Source organism: Falco peregrinus, chromosome 2 (genome assembly GCF_023634155.1).
Source record: "Falco peregrinus isolate bFalPer1 chromosome 2, bFalPer1.pri, whole genome shotgun sequence".
In the NCBI taxonomy this organism is placed as follows: domain Eukaryota; kingdom Metazoa; phylum Chordata; class Aves; order Falconiformes; family Falconidae; genus Falco; species Falco peregrinus.
In genome coordinates, this window is record NC_073722.1 from 5,567,771 (window position 1) to 5,586,841 (window position 19,071).

General features: G+C 39.6%; 1 protein-coding gene across 5 annotated transcripts in view; it reads left to right on the forward strand.

Moving 5' to 3' along the window:
- AFG2A (AFG2 AAA ATPase homolog A) overlaps positions 1–19,071 on the forward strand; it is a 208,603-nt gene that overhangs the window by 76,188 nt on the left and 113,344 nt on the right. Inside the window, exon 15 of one of the 5 annotated variants that reach the window (XM_055797723.1) lies at positions 8,174–8,398. The exons of 3 other annotated variants lie outside the window; for them this stretch is intronic. In XM_055797723.1, the coding sequence (XP_055653698.1) occupies positions 8,174–8,383 (210 nt within the window). In that variant the 3' untranslated portion in view covers positions 8,384–8,398. Of the gene's footprint in view, positions 1–8,173; positions 8,399–19,071 lie in introns of those variants that run through there. One more of the 5 variants, XM_055797722.1, reaches the window with a different exon arrangement.

Sequence of the window (19,071 nt, forward strand, 5' to 3'; positions counted from 1 at the left end):
ACAAGGCATTGCCTGGGGGAGCTAGAGTGCAAACCTTATTCTTCACCCAGAAGCATTGGCTACAGAGGATATTACCCTTAAATAATGGTTTGGTTCCATGCAACAGAAATCAAGCTAGATGGTTCATTTCTTGAATGAAAGGTACATCTTTGCTAGATTCAGCAGTACTGGCATGTGCTAAATAATGTGCTTTTGTTGCTTGGGAAATGACTACTGGTTTGGGTGGGTTGGTTTGTGTTTGTTTTTTCTTTTTTTTTGGGGGGGGGGGGCGGGCGGTGTTTTGCTCATGTGTGCATTTCGCTATCGGGATGTAGACTTGCCACACCAACAGGGAGATATATGATCCTGCTTCACCTGTCCTTCTGCTGTCCAGAAAACGTGTTGTCAAGGGATGGAACAGTGCAAAGAAATCTGTGTGAAGTGGAAATAGCTTGTGCCCCTTGCTGCAGTTATGGCTAGTATAGTGCCTATAGAAGAATGACACCTTCTTATTGAAGACCTCTGTATCCTTTGTGCATCATGAACAAAAGTGCTTATAATAGTGATGGAAACAAAGTAAAATAGCTGTAATTGCTGGAGGCACTGTAATTGAGGCATTAGGTGCTGTTCCATCATCGCTTCTCAAGAAAATCACTGATTCACAAAGGACAAAGTTCTTCCCTGTTCTATGACTGTGCAACCCCACTGCATCTGAAGAGACTTCATAATTATGACTGAAGGGGAAGTCTTGTGTCTCCTCTTTTTCGATTACTTTTATTTTTGAGTTACTTTTATTTCTGGCAGACAGAGCAAGAAAAGGGAAGAAGCCACCATTGAAGGCCCTAGATCATTTGCAGGATTTCTACAAGATCATGTACAGGTTTTGTAGAGAATGTGAATCTGTTTTGCCTGTTTTACATGTGAAAACAGAGTATGTTTCACAGAAGATGCCACATCACAAATAAAGAAACTGTTTAAGCAGACACATTTCCACAACAAAGGCATATTTTGATGTGATCTGCCAGCAATGCTGTGACAGAACAAAAATAATGTAGGATTTTGGAAAAGGCAAAACATTAACTGTGGAACCATTAAGCTTCTGAGACAGTTAATATATTTTAAAAGAAATTATTTTAATTAGTACTGTTCTAAGAGAATAAAAGTTGCGGTTTGGTTCAGAATTGCCAGAATTTGTGTACCTGGCATGCCACCTGAAGTTCTGGGCTCGTAGAAAAATCCAAACTCACTTTTCAAATGGCAGCCTGTTTTGTTGGGGGGTTTTTTGGGGGTTTGTTTTTTTTTTTTTGTGGTAAGATTTCCATGGGTGTACTTTATATTCACGTGGGTCTTATTCTCATAAAAATACTGATACAAAAGATGTTAACCTGGAACTCCTTCAGTGCACACTCAAGCATTTATAACTGTTTAATTTTTCCATAAGGCAAAGATTGCATTTGTTTCCAACACCGGAATCGTTTATGCGTAAGCTTTACTTTAAAGCTAAGCTTAGATTTGAATGTTTGCAGAACTGGAATTTTAGGACGAGAAAAGGTTGACTAAAGTTAGTATCTGATTAGGCAGAAATATACCATGGATTCAAGCTCAGCTGAAACAGTCATTGTTTTGGCAATTCTGAACCCTTTAGGTTTTAATGTTGTCTGCTTATATAAATGTAATATATTTCTATAATATATTTAAAAAATAATTATAGGACTGTAACAACTTGATTTTTCTACTTTTCTTGTATAATAAAGGAATGAAAGAACTACAGATTTGCTGAAGGAACAAACTGAGAAGTGGGATATAAGAGCTGTCTCTCCTCATCAAAGATGAGGAAGGGTGTGAAAATAAGTTGGGTGTTTTCTCAGCCAGATGGTCCTGGTGACCTGAGATGATAACTTGCTGCACGTGCACAGGCTGCTTAGTTGCCTGTTGTAGACACACAAGTTAAAGCTGTTTTTACTAGGACAGCTATTCTTACATGGAACAAGAGAATAAATTTTCAATTTCAGCTTTGAGCTTTAGTTGTACACATCTAAGTGGTGGGTTGTACTCATAAAAACATTCTTGGTTAGGAAAAAAATAAATGCTTTAAGTCCTATCCTCATCCACAGGTCTTTTCCAAACAGACTGGTAGGTGTAATTGTATTCACATCTTGATTCCATCATTTCAGCATCAGCAACCCATTCAGCCCTTCACAAAGTATATGCTATCTTGAAGGAAAGAAAATGGCAAAATGTGAGGGTGTCCTGAAAGTGAATTTGGTTTCGTGTGTGTGTGTGTATTCTTCATTGGGATAAAACGAAACAAAGACTTTACATAATAGTGAATATTTTGTGGCAAAATGGATCATTGTAATGTTCTCTCTTGCAGAGGAATGCCAAGGAAGTTGATTACTTTCCTTATATTATTTATATTTTCCTTTGTTTTTCAATAGTTGCTTCAGCTACGGTTCTCTTTTCTTTAAGGAGTAGCTTTTGTACGTGATTCTGGTTTTTGCTGTCACAATGGTCCTGTGTGTTACATGCTTTTGTTTCAATACTCATTCACGCACACTAATTATTACATTTTCTGTTTGTTTATCTGAAAAATAGCTAAAGGATGCTAAATATCAGGACATTTGCTCTAGTTTGATGTCTTCAGGTGTAAATACCTGTTACCTCAAATTCTTGAATTTTATTGTTACCAAGAACCGGAAGAAGTAACTAAGCATTTTGAGAGCTTTGTGTACATGTTTTTAAATGACTCGCCAGGTTCCCAAAACATGGGATCAGCAGATGGCAGTCAAACCAAAGTTCAATCTGTTAGCTTGCATGGAGATTTCAAAATACTGTTGCCTGTAGGAGAAAGTGGAGAGAGAGAGAGACAGAGACTGTGTGACTGAGTTCTGTCGGAAGAGATGTTCTTACACATTTGTAAATAGATATAGGTTTATCAGACCTTAGGAAAGAGTAGCTCTGATTTCTGCCCATCTGGGATTTGCATGTGGGTTTTGTTTCAGGTCTTTGTACTTGGGAAGCTCTTGAATTTTTTTGACTGCAGCTGCAGATGTTTTGAAAAGAACAAACTGGTGATTAGGTTGTCTCACTTGTGTTCTAGAAATCTGTCTATTTAAAAATATTTTCTTATTTAACATGTGTGAGGAAGGAGCTTTGCTTTTATGCCTGGAGTGTCTATCTCACTATGGGGTAATGTGTTTTTTATTAATCAGTTTTGGTTTTTTTATAAAAAAACCCCATACATTCCTTTAATTCATGGTGGTTAATGCTTATAAAAGATATTTTTTTTTGTGTGAATTCTAAACTTTTACTTTAATCGTCCTGTTTTGTAGAATACCAGCTAAGTGGCTGCAGACAATTCAATCTTGTATGTATTTTTATTTACATCCTGTTCCAAATAGTTTTGACACTTGTGCACCAGTACAGATGTATTTCAATAGCTGATGGAGTAGTTTCCTAAAGATGCACCTTCCGTATGACATAGTTGTTACAAGGCTTAGTTAGTGAAAGCATGAGAACTGGAAGGAGTTGCAGAGTGCAAATTATCATTAAGCATTATTGTACTATTATTTTCATGTTTCTTTTTTTCACTTTACAATACATCATCAAACTTCAACCCTTGCTTTCTCTGTGTTTTTCCCTGTAATTTATGTTGCAAATTCTGTCTTCTGTTGTGTCCTGTCTGCTGTTGGGAGGGGAGGGGAAAAAAACTGAAAACCAAAACAAGCCAACGAAACAAAAAACCTTGTGGGAAAAATACTCAAAGGTTTTATCATGAGTCAGTATTTTCAGTTAACACTTCACCTCTTCCTTTCCCCTAAAGGGGTTAACACCGCTTATTAATTGAAGAGCACAGTTTATAGTAAGCATTATTTAACATATACTGGTGGTATTACTGTACTTCCTGTTTTGTATTCACAATAACAGGTTTCTGAAGAGTTGCCTTTGTATAAATACCTCACTGACATTTTAGGCAAGTATATTCATGTCTTGGAGTAAGCACGAAAGAGTAATGTGTTGGAACACTGCTAAAGAAGGAAATCTCTTTGTTTCATAAGTGATACCCCTAAAGCCTTTTAAGAATATATGTTTTTAAATGACAGCTATGCATTTGTTTTGTTTCTTTACTTTTTGTTATGCTGGCTTGAATTTGCTCTTACAAGCCATAAAGAGAGAACTGCAGTTTCTCAGCAAGGAATCTTCTCTGTGACTGTAGTGCTTTGCCAGTAAACCTGAAATACCGTCCTGGAAAAGCAAATCTGCAGAATGTATTAGTATTAAAAGGAAGTGAAATCTTCAGGATAAACTTAAAACTATTAATGCAAGTACTAATTTCCTTGTGTATCTATTATTCCCACTTAAAGTCACTTGCAAAAAATGAGGTTGCCATAGGGAACCCAGGGAGTAAGGGTTTTCACTAGACTTTGTGTCCAAGTTTAGTCTGTAGCAGTTGTAGAAGTGCAAAGTTCTTACGATGGCCAAAGCTGATAATATACAATGGAGATCAGGTCAGAACTAATTAGGTTTTATTATCAAAAGCCATTTTCTAGTGCTTGCTGACCATCTGGTAATCTCTGAAATTTATTTTGAGTCTCTAGAGAAGGAGAAAAAGATCAGAGATAACGGTAACAGGAACTTTTTTTACATTAACGCTGAAATTAATAGAAAATATTTAGCCTCTGTTAACGGGTTGAAAGTCGTCTGATAACGGTTACATTTATATTTATTTGTTTAGAATGCACAAAGTTGACATCTTTAGTGAAGTCTCTAAAAGAACAATTTTGAAAATGGCCTCTTCTAAGTCTTATATGCCCCCTAGGTATTATTTAAAGGTACCGTTTGCACCATCTGAACTTACAGGGGCGTTAGTGGTGTACAGCTGCTGTGATACGGAGGAAAATGCAGTGAGGCAGCCTCCACGCCTTCAGAATAGCTCAGAGGGTCAAAGCCAGCCTATACGCCTGCTGGTGAGTTTGGGCCATGCTTGCAATCCGCTTTGCACCTTGTCCAAAGCGAAGGCACAGGAGTGCCAACTGTGTCTGACCTAACACGGTGGCATTTACCTTTCCCTGTGCTGGGTGACTCTTGGTCTAGGACTAAATGATATGCCTGGCGATGGCAAACTGGGGCTCTTGAGCAGAGACAATGCTCTGGTGCTGTCAGCTGCTCTGGTCCCTCCGTCCCCTCTTTTGAGCCCCGCTCTCTCAGCTTCCAACCCTTTGAGCTGTAGCAGTGTGCTACAAACAGGTGAGAAATGCCCGCTTCTTTGACTTGAAAGAGCCTGCTGAAAGGCCTGACTTTCTGATTTTTCTTTTTTGAAATCTCTTCAGCAAAAATATGCGATGATCTGTAAAGGCTGGTAAGACTGTCTTCTGTGGTGGTAGATAAAGAACGTTTTGCCTCTTCCAGGGTGGCCCAGTCTATGCCAGTGGTAAAGACTGGAAGTTACTTCTGGCTTAGGCAAATGTGTTTTAGTTGAATTCTGCCACCCGGGATTGCCAGAGAAATGCAGTGCACCTTTTGTGTCCTGAATGACGAGGAAAACAAACTTCTTAAGCATTGTTACGAGCCTGTTATGTTTTTTGAAAGTAAGACTCAAGACTGTGGGTGCTCTTCGCATAATCCCAGCTGTTTTTCTTCCTTGAAGAAAGGCAAAATACCATGCTCGTAATGGCCACTTGCACTAGGCTTGAAGAGGACTCGTGTCTGTCTCTCTCTAGCACTAACTTCTGACCAGTACTGTGTAACATGGAAAGGTTACACCTCATCTCACTTTAAATTGCCCACAGCTATTGCAAATGCTACTTGCCCTTATAGCAAGTGATACCCTCCATACCCTTCCCTTCCAACTCTTTCAGCTTCTTGCCAAGGGAGCACAGGTAGGGGTTTTGCCAGCGTGCAGTGGCTGCCTGGTGTTCTCCATGCAATCATGCAGCAGCAGGGAGAATCCCATCTCAACAGGTATCCCGTGTAAAGAGATGCTCTAAAAATAAGTCCTTGTCATGTGGCAATGGGAAAAGATACAAGGAGAACTGAGAAGGCGAGTCAAGGGGAAAGAGCAATTGGAAGAAAATAGAAATTGTTTTCTTTTCTTTCAGTGGGAAGATGGTGTTGCTGTTAGATCTGTGTTTTGAAGTACTGCACTTACATCTACAGAAACACTGCATTATGCGGATGAGGCAGTGAGGCAGTAGGGTGTATCCAAATGTTGGTGGCAGGAGAAAGCAAAGAAAGAGAAGTATGGGGTAGAAGAGCCAGAAAATGAGTTGTGTAAGGGTTACTAGCACAATAATATTGCTGTTGTCTGACATGATGCTGTTTAGACTGGGCTGTATCACTGGTTCTGTTTTTCTTTACCTTTTAATTAGTTTTTACCGTGTGATGTAGGCACACAACTTCTCTCCAGGATGTGTGGAGTGGGCTTTTTTTGTGTTCTGAAATGCACAGAAAAAGTAAACCAATAGCCAGGAGAGCAGGGGTTTTGTCTCCTTCAATTTTAAGCTACTAGCTGTAGCTTTACGTATTTGTCAGTTAGAATGTGTGATGAAAATACTGTGAAAAAGTCTCCTGTCTTTATGTTCTCAGTTTCACTTCAGTTTTCATCTGGTCTGTAAATGACACCCCAAAGATACTGTGTGTTTAATCTTGAAATAATTTTCCTCGTGTTTTATAGTCTAAGAGGAAAAAAAAATGTGGGGAATTTCCTTTTAAGATACCCTTGTTTCCTGCTTTCTCTTTAATCTCTGTGAAAGATATACTTCCTAGAGAAATGTCAGCTGGCAGAAGGCTAGCAGTGGCAATGTTGTGTGTGCGGGCCGTGGGCTGAAAAGAAATTCAGTTGTTACACTTTTGTGCAAGGTAATGCAAATTACACACAAACTTGAATTAACAGAACTTTAATTGACTTGGCAGTGGATCTCCCCAGTGCACTAATTTCAATATGCCTAGCTCAAATCCTGGGCATATCTGGTCTGCTCACAAGGTTTGTACAGTTGTGACCCTGCTTGCTACAGCTGAAAGTCCCCAAGAGCTGTATTTCTCTGGCTAAGCTGGCAGAAGGCTCTGGTGGAGTGGCAGCATACTCTTGACAGGAGGACATTTTCTGCTGATGTAGCTGTACCTTTTCCCTGAATGATGTGAGCCAAGCCAGAAAAAAAACAAACCCCAAACCAAAAAAAGCCTCAGTTCTTTCTCATTTGATTGCTGTGTTATCAAAACCTACAGGTACCAGTAAGGAAATAGTCTCTGACATTAACCGCTCTACCTGAAATATTCTGGGGTTGCTTTTTGTTTTGGGCCGACCTGTTTCTTTACATTTTCATGACAATGTTGTAGCTGATTCTGAGAATTCAGAAGAAAGAAAGAAAAAGAAAAAAAGGGAATAATTTGTCAAGATTAAATCAATTCTCTGAAGAACTCCAGGCTCTTCATCTTTGGAGTATTGGTGATGATCCAAACAGGAGAATTGCTGTCCCTGGGAGGGTTCACCTAAATTTGGCCATGGAAAATACATTTGCTCAGCAAATTTAATCAGCTTATCACAAAATTCTGCAAACATCTTTTTGTGTTTTGGGTAGTCTGGACAACATACCGCTTTCTTTGTGTTAACTGCAATCTCATCTTCCATGATGTCTTTTTTTCTGCAAATCATAAAGCTAGACTTTGAGTTTGGATAGAGGGAAAAGGTGGGAATTCACAAGTCCCCTCCTCTGTCCTTTGTGGTAAAGAAAAGGGCAAAACTGTCCCCAAAAATCACGCATAGTAAGCTCTTCAGTGAAAGTTAATTCTCTGCATTTTATGGTCACTGTAGCATGGTATTGCAGACAGAAGGCAAGCAAGGAGCACTCGCCCCGTTTGCAAATGACACGATTGAGATGTTGCTTGTGGTCATATTAGATACTTGTGGAGAAGCAGAGGTCTAATTGTAACTGTACCAGAGCTCTTAAACAGCATCCATTTAGTCACCCAGACTTTCAGTGAAGTCTGTGTTTGGTCGTGATGCTGGTAACCACTGGACCACATTCTTCCTCAGGGGCCAGAAAAAGAAGCCAAGTCTTAAAAGAAATAATTTCTCTGCTGCCTTGCAAATAGTAGTATAATCCACAGGCTACGTATCTGTGGTAGGGCTTTCGAGTGGCTGGTCCACGTATAGAATAACATCCTCCTGCTACCACAAATTGTTGTCTTCATCCAGATGGAAAGTGCCCGGTCTGTGGATTGGCTATTCGTGAGAGTATATGCAGGAAGGCTACTGGGAACCCTGGTGAGAGACCAGGACCGTATTGCGTCTGGCCCTGTACAGAAAAAAACCCGTCCCTGTCCACCACAAGAGGTGAGGACTCCAAACTTCCATTTTGTCAGCAGCGTGCTGCGTGGTAGACACTCTGGTTTTCCTTGCAGATAGCTTTTCTCTTAGGCTTCAAAAAACCCAAACAAAAAAACCCCCAAAAAACCCCATGGAGAGAATCTGATAAAAGACACTTTAAGGTTCTAAATCCAGATGCTGGGAGTTTACCAGACCTGCACAGGCAGCTGCAACTTTATTTTGTCCCTCTTAGTGTGTATGTTATAGGGTTCTGCCAGAGATTTCACGAGCGCGAAGTATTTGTTTGAGGGATTACTTATGGATGGCTCAATGCCAGTGAAAATATCTGCTCTGAGCGTGGCAACAATCAAAAAACAAACAAAGCGTTAAGATATATGCTGAGCAGTATAGGGATGATATAAAAATAGTGTGGTGCTATGCTCTCAAATGGAACAATGTGGCCAGTGCTGATACGGTACTGTGGAGGAGGCTCAGAGATCAGCAGTCTCAGTTGTTCAGGGAGTACAACAACTTCCAGATAAGGGAACGTGTCTCTTATTGTTACAATTTTAATCTTGGCTGAACGTACAAAGAAGGCAAAAGTGAACGCAACAGTGAATGGGAAAGAAGATGGAATGAGAATATCTATTTGTATTCCTTGTAACTTGAAGGAGATGACTATGTTGAGTGTAAAAGTGGAGACCTGGTGGCTAATGAAAGAACTGAATTTTAAAAAGTATCAGAGAAGAGAGCAATAGCTCGTAGTGATCGCTGCCATATGGTGTCTCTGAGGTGAGCATCTTAGCCAGGTTACACGATGGATTTTCTGTTTAGTCAAGTACTAAAACTGCCCACATTTTAGGAAGAAATATTATATTAATATGTTTTGTCATGTCTATACTTTTAAATGAATGCAAGTCCTTATAATTTATGATATTAGTCACCCTCTGCTTCCTGGAGCTTGGCGGATCCTCACCAAATGGACAATGAAGGTTTTGATACACAAACAGCAGCAAAGGTGCTCATCTCTGTTGTGGCAACTCTTCCTTTGCATGGCACATCCTTCTTTATTTGCTGTGGTAAATATGTGGTAACTTAACGGTCTTGATTTAAGTCATAAGCTGCCTTATGGGGAAAATGTGTGTTCTGGCCACCATTGGAGGGAATTTGAAAGGCAAAACGTGGTTGCCACATATGAAGTGTAAAGGTAATGCAACTTCTTGTCACCAAGTGAGTCATGGTGGTTCCAAGCCTGTAAGTACAATCTCAGCTTGAAGGATTGAAGGATGGAAAGTATGCAGGTAATATTTCTTAGCTGATGACACCGTCTGTCAAAGATACTGTGTGAATTGCGATGTTAAAATAGACAGGTACTAGTTTTATATAATAATCCTGTTAATTTTTTTTTGTTTGTTTAGAGCGGTTTCTTGCTTTGTACAACACTTTATGAGAGAGTATGTTGTTGCAGGCTTTTATATAATTATTTTATTTTTATTACTGCTTTTATCATGTTGGATGCAGAAATATTGCCAAATCCTTCATGGTGAGCTGTAGCAAAACCACACAGGATTAATCAATATTTTAAGTAATATATATTAATTCACTTTTATCGGGCAGGAGTCCCATGTGTGCATGCCAGTTAATTGTGTTCAAGGAAAACTTTCGTTAGCACTGCTGCTTCTCACAGAAGTAGAAATAATACTATAATTGCATTTTTAAAAATCTTTTCCTTAATTCTTTTTATTGTGTCCGACACTGTGAAGGTAAACTGAAACAATTTTGTTGATTTGTTGCTTCTGTAAATGTCAAAAACTGCAAAAAGCAAACTACTCTCTCCTGCTTTGTTTCCTTCTCCTCCCTCTTTTCTTTCCCCCCATGCTTTGAAATATTGTGGTTTTAATGAATGTTGTTCTGTCCTTTCCTGCTTTTCGTGCTTTGGAGCTGCCTGTTCTGCAATACCATGCTGGCAGTTAACAGGGGCAAAAATAAGAACTTCTGTACAGTATGAACAGGCAAGAAGAGCAATGCAAAGCTATTGCCCTCTTTGCCCTGTGTGCAGCAGGTAAATATTAACGTGGTTGTTTTAGATGCAAATATCTCTATACAGTATAGGCATGTACAACTTCGATTTATATGAGCCCAGATCTATTTGATGCTTTTGAAGGTATTGGAAATAGTGCAATAAGGAGCAGTACTGCAGACATGTGAGGTCACAGCCATGATGATTTCACATCCCTGTGCAACTTTGATATTTCATACACAGTAGAGGACCGGTATCTTTTGTAAATAAACAAATGTCTTGAATCATGAACAGGTAACTAATTGAAACTGACCACCCCTAGTCAGCTTTATAAATGGAATGCCATATAGCAAGTCATACAGCGTGGCACGTTTTTTCTGAGAATTAGAGAAAGGCTATTTTCTTCTAAGTTTTCATTTTCAATAAAAGAGGTTGATGACATGTTCAGTTATGCATATAGGAAAACTTGGTAATTTTCTGAGGTACACGATGGTTTTGCTGGCATAAATTTTACATGGCTATGTTACTCAAAGTCTGTGGCTGTAAGGAGGTTTCTGTAATTGCGTGTCAATAGGGTGTTTAAACCACACCACACAAAATAAACTATGTAGTGCCACTTTTCTATGTCTGTACCATATAATTTTTTGAAACAACTTTGTTGAAGAAAAATGTATTAGTTGTCGTTACGTGACTTTTTGATTATGAAATATATAATGAAATATACTTCTCCTGCGCTTCTAAGCAAGGACAGTATTTAACTAAGATATGGTAAGAACTAAATCTCGCATACCTTTTCTGTTTATCTAGTGGCTGGACTAAGAAGGTCTGATGTGTTGAAACCTTACCAGCCTAGGAAAAAACCCAGAAAGCCATGTTGCTCAGTGAAATACTTGGGATCCCCAGTGAAGGCTCTTGAGGTTGCCTGTGGTGGTTTGCAGGTTGTTGGTCCTTTAATTTATATCCCTGGCCCAGTGTTTTAGCAGCACAGTTTCTGAAGGTCTGACCCCTGCAAGGAGGAGGTGAAGCGTGTATGTGTAGCAGGGAGGCAGAATGGAGGTTTTGCAATTTTTTTGTGTCTTAGTGGTAGCTATTTGGGTCTGCAGACAAGGTTCTTGAGGAGGATGACTATCAGATGGTGTGCAGGGAAGGCAGATGATGGTGCAAGGCAAATGTGACCCATCCCTTCCTCTTGACATCGCCTGCTTATATGGTTCTGGAAGACTTGCTTGTGAGTGGCAGTAGTAGCCAAATGTAGATAGTAATTTAAGTTCTAGTTACCTACATTTAAATAACGTAGTTCTTAAGATTATAGTGGGTATCTATGAATTTTTACTTGGGTTCTGACATTCTCTTGTTCCCCCTTATCTCAGCTGTTTCATTTTAGCATGTCAAGGAAGAGGAAGAAAAGAGACTGTAAATGTGTAGGGACAGTCTTGTGCCTATGGAGCAGATTACCTCCGGGACATACAGCTGAAATATTTGAAACGCCTTTGAGTTTGGCAGCTTTCCGTTTGCTTTCCCTTTTCCTTCCTTTTTTAGTCCTCCAGTAATAGCTCCCTTGTTCCGAAGAACAAAACCAGCACTTAGTGGTCATTCAGAAAGATTCATTAAAACCAGGAATGGAGTAATTGTAAACAGGCAGCCCCCTCCTATCATCCCCCCTTCCATTCTAGCCCAGGGCACAGCAGCCTTGTGTTGTCTGGCTCCAGACAATTTTTGGGAGAAAAAAAGGAACAATAGCCTTTGGATGTTAAAATAACCTTTCCTTATTCAGCTGTTATGGTATTTTCTTAGAAAACTGAGAAAATAACCCTGATTTTATTTTTTTAGAATACATCCTTTAACTGATAGATGTTTTCTTGTAGTAAAATCATAGCATGACTCTCTTATAGTAAAATAGAGGTAGTAACCGTGCTAAGATTTTATTACAAAAGGTAAGAAAGGTGGGAAACAGCAATGAGAAGGTTAATTATGGCAGTTTTCTTATAGACCAGGGTAATCAATGGCTAATAAAGCTATGTATCACTCACCATTTGTCATTTTTACAAGAGCTATTCAATAAGTATTGCAGGTTTGTTAACCTTTGTGCTTACCGAGAATTATTGGCAGTGGTGTGGGTTGTGAGAAATAGGGGTAGTTTGCTGGATAGGTGACAGTCATGGAGAGATGTTTTTTGGTTTTTTTTTTTTTTGTTTTGTTTTGTTTTTTGTTGGTGGGTTTTTTTTTTTTTTTAGTTACAGAAGTACGAAAGGGAGCTGAAGCTGTGCTCCGGGTTCCTCTCCTCCCTCCTCTGACTCTGCAGCTGCAGGGCCCTTGGAGAGCACATACTGCCTTCCCCACCCTCATCAGCTCTGTCCAAGACTGAACTGAATCCGGCGCTGCTAAAATGCCAGACTTTTAGATGCAAAACCGGGTGCAAAAGTATTTTAACACTTGCAACTGCTCCAAAATGTAGCTTTTTATGGGTAGCAACCAGCGTGCACTGAACAGGTAGATACTTATTTAATAATTGTGCCATTTTTGAGAGACAGTTGTTGGCAGAGTGTTGGCAGTGCTTCTTGTATAAACTGTTCTGTTATCTGTGCTAGTGTGAGAAGCACTTTTCAACTGGAGAACCAGATGACTTAAAAAGCAGGACAATCAATGTGTTTGTCTGACCTCGCAACGGGCTGCACAGAGATAAACTAGAGCTGAGTGAGCCAGGCCAGTTATCAGGGAACAGTAGGGTGGCAACAACAGTAGTGTTGCTCTTCACGTGGTGTGGAGAAATGGGTCTGTATTTATTCTGATGGTTGCATTAATTGAACTGTATGACTAGTAGCCGAATTAACTTGTTTTGAATTATCCTGGGTATTTTCTCATGACCCAGTATTTTGCCAGGGGGGGATATAAGTGAAATTGCTGTGAGAGGATTTTACTGAACGGTTCAGGTGCAGAAGATGCTAAGGCCCAATTACAGCACTGTTGTTACCATTGTGGTCGGGTAGTGTAGCTGCTTAAAAATAAATCCCATTAGAAACAGCCTAAATCCATGTAGTTACTGCTGTTTTGCAAGTGGTTGGGAGGAAATTAAATGGCTGGCATGCTGATGAAACTTCCTTTGGTTAAGACCTATTCTGTTTATTTAAAAGCTTCTCAGAGTGCCCTTTTTTCTTTCTTCCTCCCCCCTGCCCAAAGCAGAAGAGGCCAGAGCAGGAACGCATGGGGAGGGACAGCACGTATAGGGTCTCTTCATGTAACAAATGCAAAGAGACAGGTTTGGTGTGCACGCTGCTAGATTGATAGGATGTGGCATGGCTTCTTTCACCTCCAGCCTAACCTCATGGCAGAAGACAGTATAAGTGGTCCCATAAGTGATAGGTATATAATGGGAAGTCATGCGTGGCTGTTGAGTGAAAGCTCCACACCTGTTCTGTGTCATAACAACTTCCTTTGCGCATGGGGGGAGCAGCGGAGGGGAAACGAAGTGCCCTACTTTTCTCACAAGATAGCCGGAGGCGTAATATCTTTGAGTCAGTAAAAGCTCTTGGGTTAAGCACTGGCCTTAAAGAAATCGGCTGGTAGTTGTTTATTTTTTTATAAAGCTCACTCCTTACAAGCTCGAGATACGGCTTCATAACTGCTGTTTTATCACAGAAGTGGCTTTTTTAAAAAAATGTTTTACTATGCATTCTTATCTGAAGTGCTTTGGGGCTTTGCAAAAACTACTGTCACTGAAAAATATATTCTGTGAATTATTTATTTATTTATTGGTTGGATAACTCGGTCCTGAGGCCTTTTTTCTTTCTGGAAAATCAGAACAGTTTTCTGTTCTGCTAGCAAAGCTTTGACATAACTCTTTGGCTTGTCCTCATGAGCTTCCTTGTAACTATGTGCATGTCTGCAAAGACCATTATTATAAAGGCCTCTGAAATCGTATTGTGATGGAGAGTAGTAATTACTTTTTACACAACTTTTTGATTTATTTTCTTTTGACTTCACTATGTAAGCAAAGAGTTCTCAGGAAAAAATTGTGAGCCTTCTTCCTCTCTCTCTCTCTCTCTCTCTCTCTCTCCCCCCCCCCTCTCTCTCTTCCCCCAATCTGCTGGTTCACTTAGTGTCATTAGGTAACTCGGTGCTTCAGGGATGGATGTCTTACTGCATGAATTATGGAAGAATATACCAATCCCACACTTGCACTGCTGGTACCCCTTTCCCCTACCTTTAGTTCTGGAGCTGACCTGATTTGCCTGTCCCAGGACAGTGTTTTTAATCAGAGACTGAGAAAACATCACAACTTGGCAGCATCCTCGCACTCACAGCAACCACATTTTTCTGTGGTTTTTGACTTATCTCAGTCCTTCATTGGTTCATTCCTATTTAAGTAGGTGGTTATGCTGTATCTTCGGAGATCATCATCAGAGCTCTGTGCTTCAACTTATGGTTAGGGAAGATGGAATTCCTCCCCAAACCTGTTCAAATCACATGAAAAGTGAGCAGGGGCAGTCTGTTATCATAATCTTAGTAATAGTATTAGTTTGGGTCTGTGTTACCCGCCATAGGGCTATTGTGCTTTGGTAATCAGTCATATATACAAGCACAGCCAGGGCGTATTACACTTCACCTTTGTGAAAGGCTTATGCTGATGTGACTCTGAGAGTGGTACTCAAGGGCTTTCTTTTGTAATAATGCATGCATTCAGTTTCCTCTCGTACAAAGATCTTAAAGCTCAGATTGACATGGTACTATATACCTCATAGTGTAGGTATGTACCATATACCTCATCCTCATTTATCTTTTCCTTCACCCCGATCCATTTTGTAATTGTTTTATATATTTCATGGTGACAGATACCTGATAAGAGTGACCAAGCTTGGGATTCAGTGATTAGTAATATCCTGGATCTGCAGATATCGTTTATACAGATGAATGCAGTGGTTTCTGTCTGATTTGATATCAAGCTGCTAATTGCTGATGGCAGGTTTATTTTCACTGCTGTGCTACCATTTATAGTGCCTGTAGTTGTAAACTGTCAAAATATTAGGGAATCGGGGCCCTGGTTCTTTGCTACATCAGAATTGAGTTTTGAACGTGGCACAGGTAGGATGTTGCAGAGGATCATCCTACTCTGATTTGTGGAGGTGGGCAACTACTGAAAGTTATGGCACATAGGGAATATGAAGTAGAAGCATCTTTAGGAAACAGTATCATTGGCCCCAGAAAATCCAAAGGAGAAACTTCTGCAACCTGACCTCTCTTCCATTTTGAGGTATAAGAAGCTTTGAGAAATTTAACCTGTGTTTAGAGTCTTCTCAGAATTTCTAAATGTGCTATTGAGAGTGTTTAAAAAAAACCCAAGCAACCGGTCATTATGTGTTATTGCTAAGACTTTGTGATAGTCCGGTAACATAAAGCACATGATTTTCTTGTCATAGAAAATGCCTGCGCTTTCAAATATGAAGACATATCTTGAATAGTTCAGCTTTCTGTATTTGTGATCCATGTTTTTAGTTTTGACTTCCACTGTTGACATTTTGCACAATAGCTTCTGTAATATGTAAATATACAGAGTCCAGTAAAAGGGTGAAGGTAGGTCAGGGTCTCGCATAGAGGAGATAATACTGGATTTAAAAGAAGGGAAAAAAAGCACACAGGCAATGTAAATTGTACTGATGTAGTTACTTTTGAAGTGGTAAGTGCTGTAGTATTACCACAGTTACTCTTCCTTGCCTTTGTTCTGTCATTACCTAAGAAAGGATTGTTGTTTGATAAACAATGTGCAGCATTGGGTGCCAGATGAAAGCACAGCCAAGAGATTAGATTACATTATCAAGGAGAGAGGAAGGAAGATGCATTGAGAATGGGGTCTGTTACAAGTCACCAGGTAATTATCAAGCTTAGTAATTATAAAGGGGTAGCCTATCCTTTCTAATGTCTGTTTTAAATGTTAGTTGTGATTAAAAGCAGATCATTTGTGGGGGGAGGAGTGGGGAAGGAGAGGGCTTTGGTTTTTCTCCATCCAGACTGTCGCTGAAACAAAGAAAAGCTGCAAATGTGCAAGAAGTCCTCTAATGGTGTGTATATATGTGTGTGTTTGGAGAGCAAAGACAACAGGGATTGTGAGAGCTCTGAACTTTTGAGGTTTTGGCAAAGTGAGAGCTCTGAACTTTTGAGTTTTTTGGCAAAGTGAATGTAAAAATTAATTTGAAAATAGTGTGTGGCATGAAGAAACACTTTTTCTTCTGGTATTGAAGTCACAGGTCTGGTTTAGCTAATGTGAAGAGAGAGACCAATATCAACTGAGACCATTTCTCAGAAAATGTGTGACTTTAAGATCAAAGAAACAGCAATCCTGAGGACCTGCTGGCCTTGTGCTCCCATGAATCCAGTGATAGGTAGTTGTGTGATACCTTGGAGAGTATCTCCACCTCTGCTGTCCACATAGGTTTCAAAATTGAGGGAAAGAGAAAAGTTCAAAATGGCAGGTAGCTTATTCTGTATCACACCTTATGCTGATATCTCCACTGATAGTAATATAATTTTGCCATGTGCCATGTTTTTTCCTCTGTCACAGTTCATTATTAATATAAATTAATATTTTGCTAGAAGCAATTATTATAATCTTAAAAAAATAATAGTATATATACATATAATCTAGAGCACAAAGACAGTCTTATATATAACCCAAGAAGTCCCTAGCGTTGTGCCTAGTACTGTTTCAACCATTCTGTCCATGTGTCCTCCACATTTTTTATGAGGTATTACTGATACCCTCTTTTAAATTTCAGAAGGGCATCATTCATCCCAATTGCAGCACTCATAATAGCCGGCCATCTTCTGCTGATCAGAGCATAAAATGATGGGGCTAACCTGAGTATTCTTTCTGGTCTTACATTATGCTTCCAGTCTTCCCACTTGTGGCAGTCCTAGATGTGAAGAAAAATATTAACTGCTGTGTTCTCAGCAGTGTCTGGAGATAATGGAAAGAAAACTCTTCATCCTGGTCAATTTTGGATTTGTACCATAACACTGGTTTGTGCTGTTTTATAGAAGAGTAAATCCGGATTGATTGTCTGGATTTGTGGTGCAGGGGGATTTGGAGGAGAGAAATCTAAGTGAACCGTGTGCTGAACTGGAAAGGGATCTGATTGATGCAATTGCAAGTTAAAGCTCCTGTGGCATAAGAGGTGATAAACCCCAAGTTGTCAGCTTCAGCTGTCTTGCAGAATTGGTCTAAAACATAATGTTATGTCTGAATTACAACTTAATAGCTCTATTCTTCGCTTATGGGTCACAGGGGCAGCAGATGCTGACAGTACAGTGAAATGTCTTTACAAGATTTCAGTTTAAAATGTACTGGATAAAATAAGGAATAGCCAGTATTGTGTGAGATAGATTTCAAGGAAACCTGCAAAATATTTGCTCATGGGGATGTGCATCTTTATTTTATATGTAGGATTTTCAGGATTCAGGGATTTTTGAGAGGTTATTGTATGTTGTCTATTTAAAAAAAAAAAAAAAAAAGGAAAAGAAATCAAGAAGACAGTAATTTCCTTGTCAATGGTATTTCCAATCATATCTTTTTCCAGTGGAGTTGCTCATGTTCTCTGTTGTGGTTACTGAGTTCTAATCATCCATGCTCTTCCAATACAAACCTGAATTCTCATGTGATGATACCTGTGGAAAGAAAATCATTCCTAAATTGTGCAGGTTGTTCTATGCTTTGAAATGTGAGATTATAGTATTGCAATTCGACCACGTGTATAAAACTGTTGATATTAAAAGAAAGGGGATGTTCTTCCCTCTTTAGAATCTATACATACATAGTTGAATAAAGGTCATTTTTCAGGGTGATATGCTGGTCTGTTCCCATGTCTGCACTGACAAAGACTATATATAGCCGAAGCAGACTTCTGTTGACATAAAATTATCTAAAATCCCACAAGTAGTGCTGTGGAAATGCCTGCATAGCCACCACTCCTCTGAATGTGCCATATCATCTTAGATTTGGGAGCACGATCTGAATCTCAAAGTATAAAGTCTTCAGTCTTTATGCTTAGAATATGAAAGGCTTTAACTGCTTAGTTCATGTTTAGTGTTTACTAGAGCTGTAAAGCCTAATGGTTGGTACTTGGATGTTGACATCATTTGTATCGATTTAGTAAGAAGCATTAAGCTACTGCGCTTTGGGTAGAAAATCTGCAGGCAATGATTTGATTTTTTAAAGGAGCACTTCTGTTGTAAGAGTTGGTAGGTTATGTGAACCCCCAAATTCAAATAAGTTTTCATTACTGGTCAAAAAGGAACAAAGAATACACCCACTCCTTTCCAAGTCTTAGAATCTCACAGGTGATCTGTGATGATTATGGGAAGGAAGACACCTTCTGAATTATTCCCCCTCCAAAAATTCTGCCTTTTAGCATGACAGTTTAGAAAATTTCTTCTTACATCTTCGGTGTTTATAACTCTGGCATGCTAGGAAGACTGCCAGGTTGGTGGGAATGCAATGGCCTTTGTACGGCTAGAATTCTTTGTTTTCAATTGTATCCACTCACCTATTCACCCTTTTCTACCTGTCCATCTCCATCCTCGAACCTGTAGTCTCTGTGGCAGCAATCTCTCTGGAGAGGTGAGGCTCACTTGGTGCGGAACGCTTGTCACTCTGAAAGGGCTCAGGAGCACCTTTCAGTCCTGGAGAACCAAGAAAAGGACAGGCTATGGCTAGAAACATACTTTCCTTGGAAGAACATCAAGGTGCCATAGAAGAGAGGGGGAGAAGGAAGAGAAG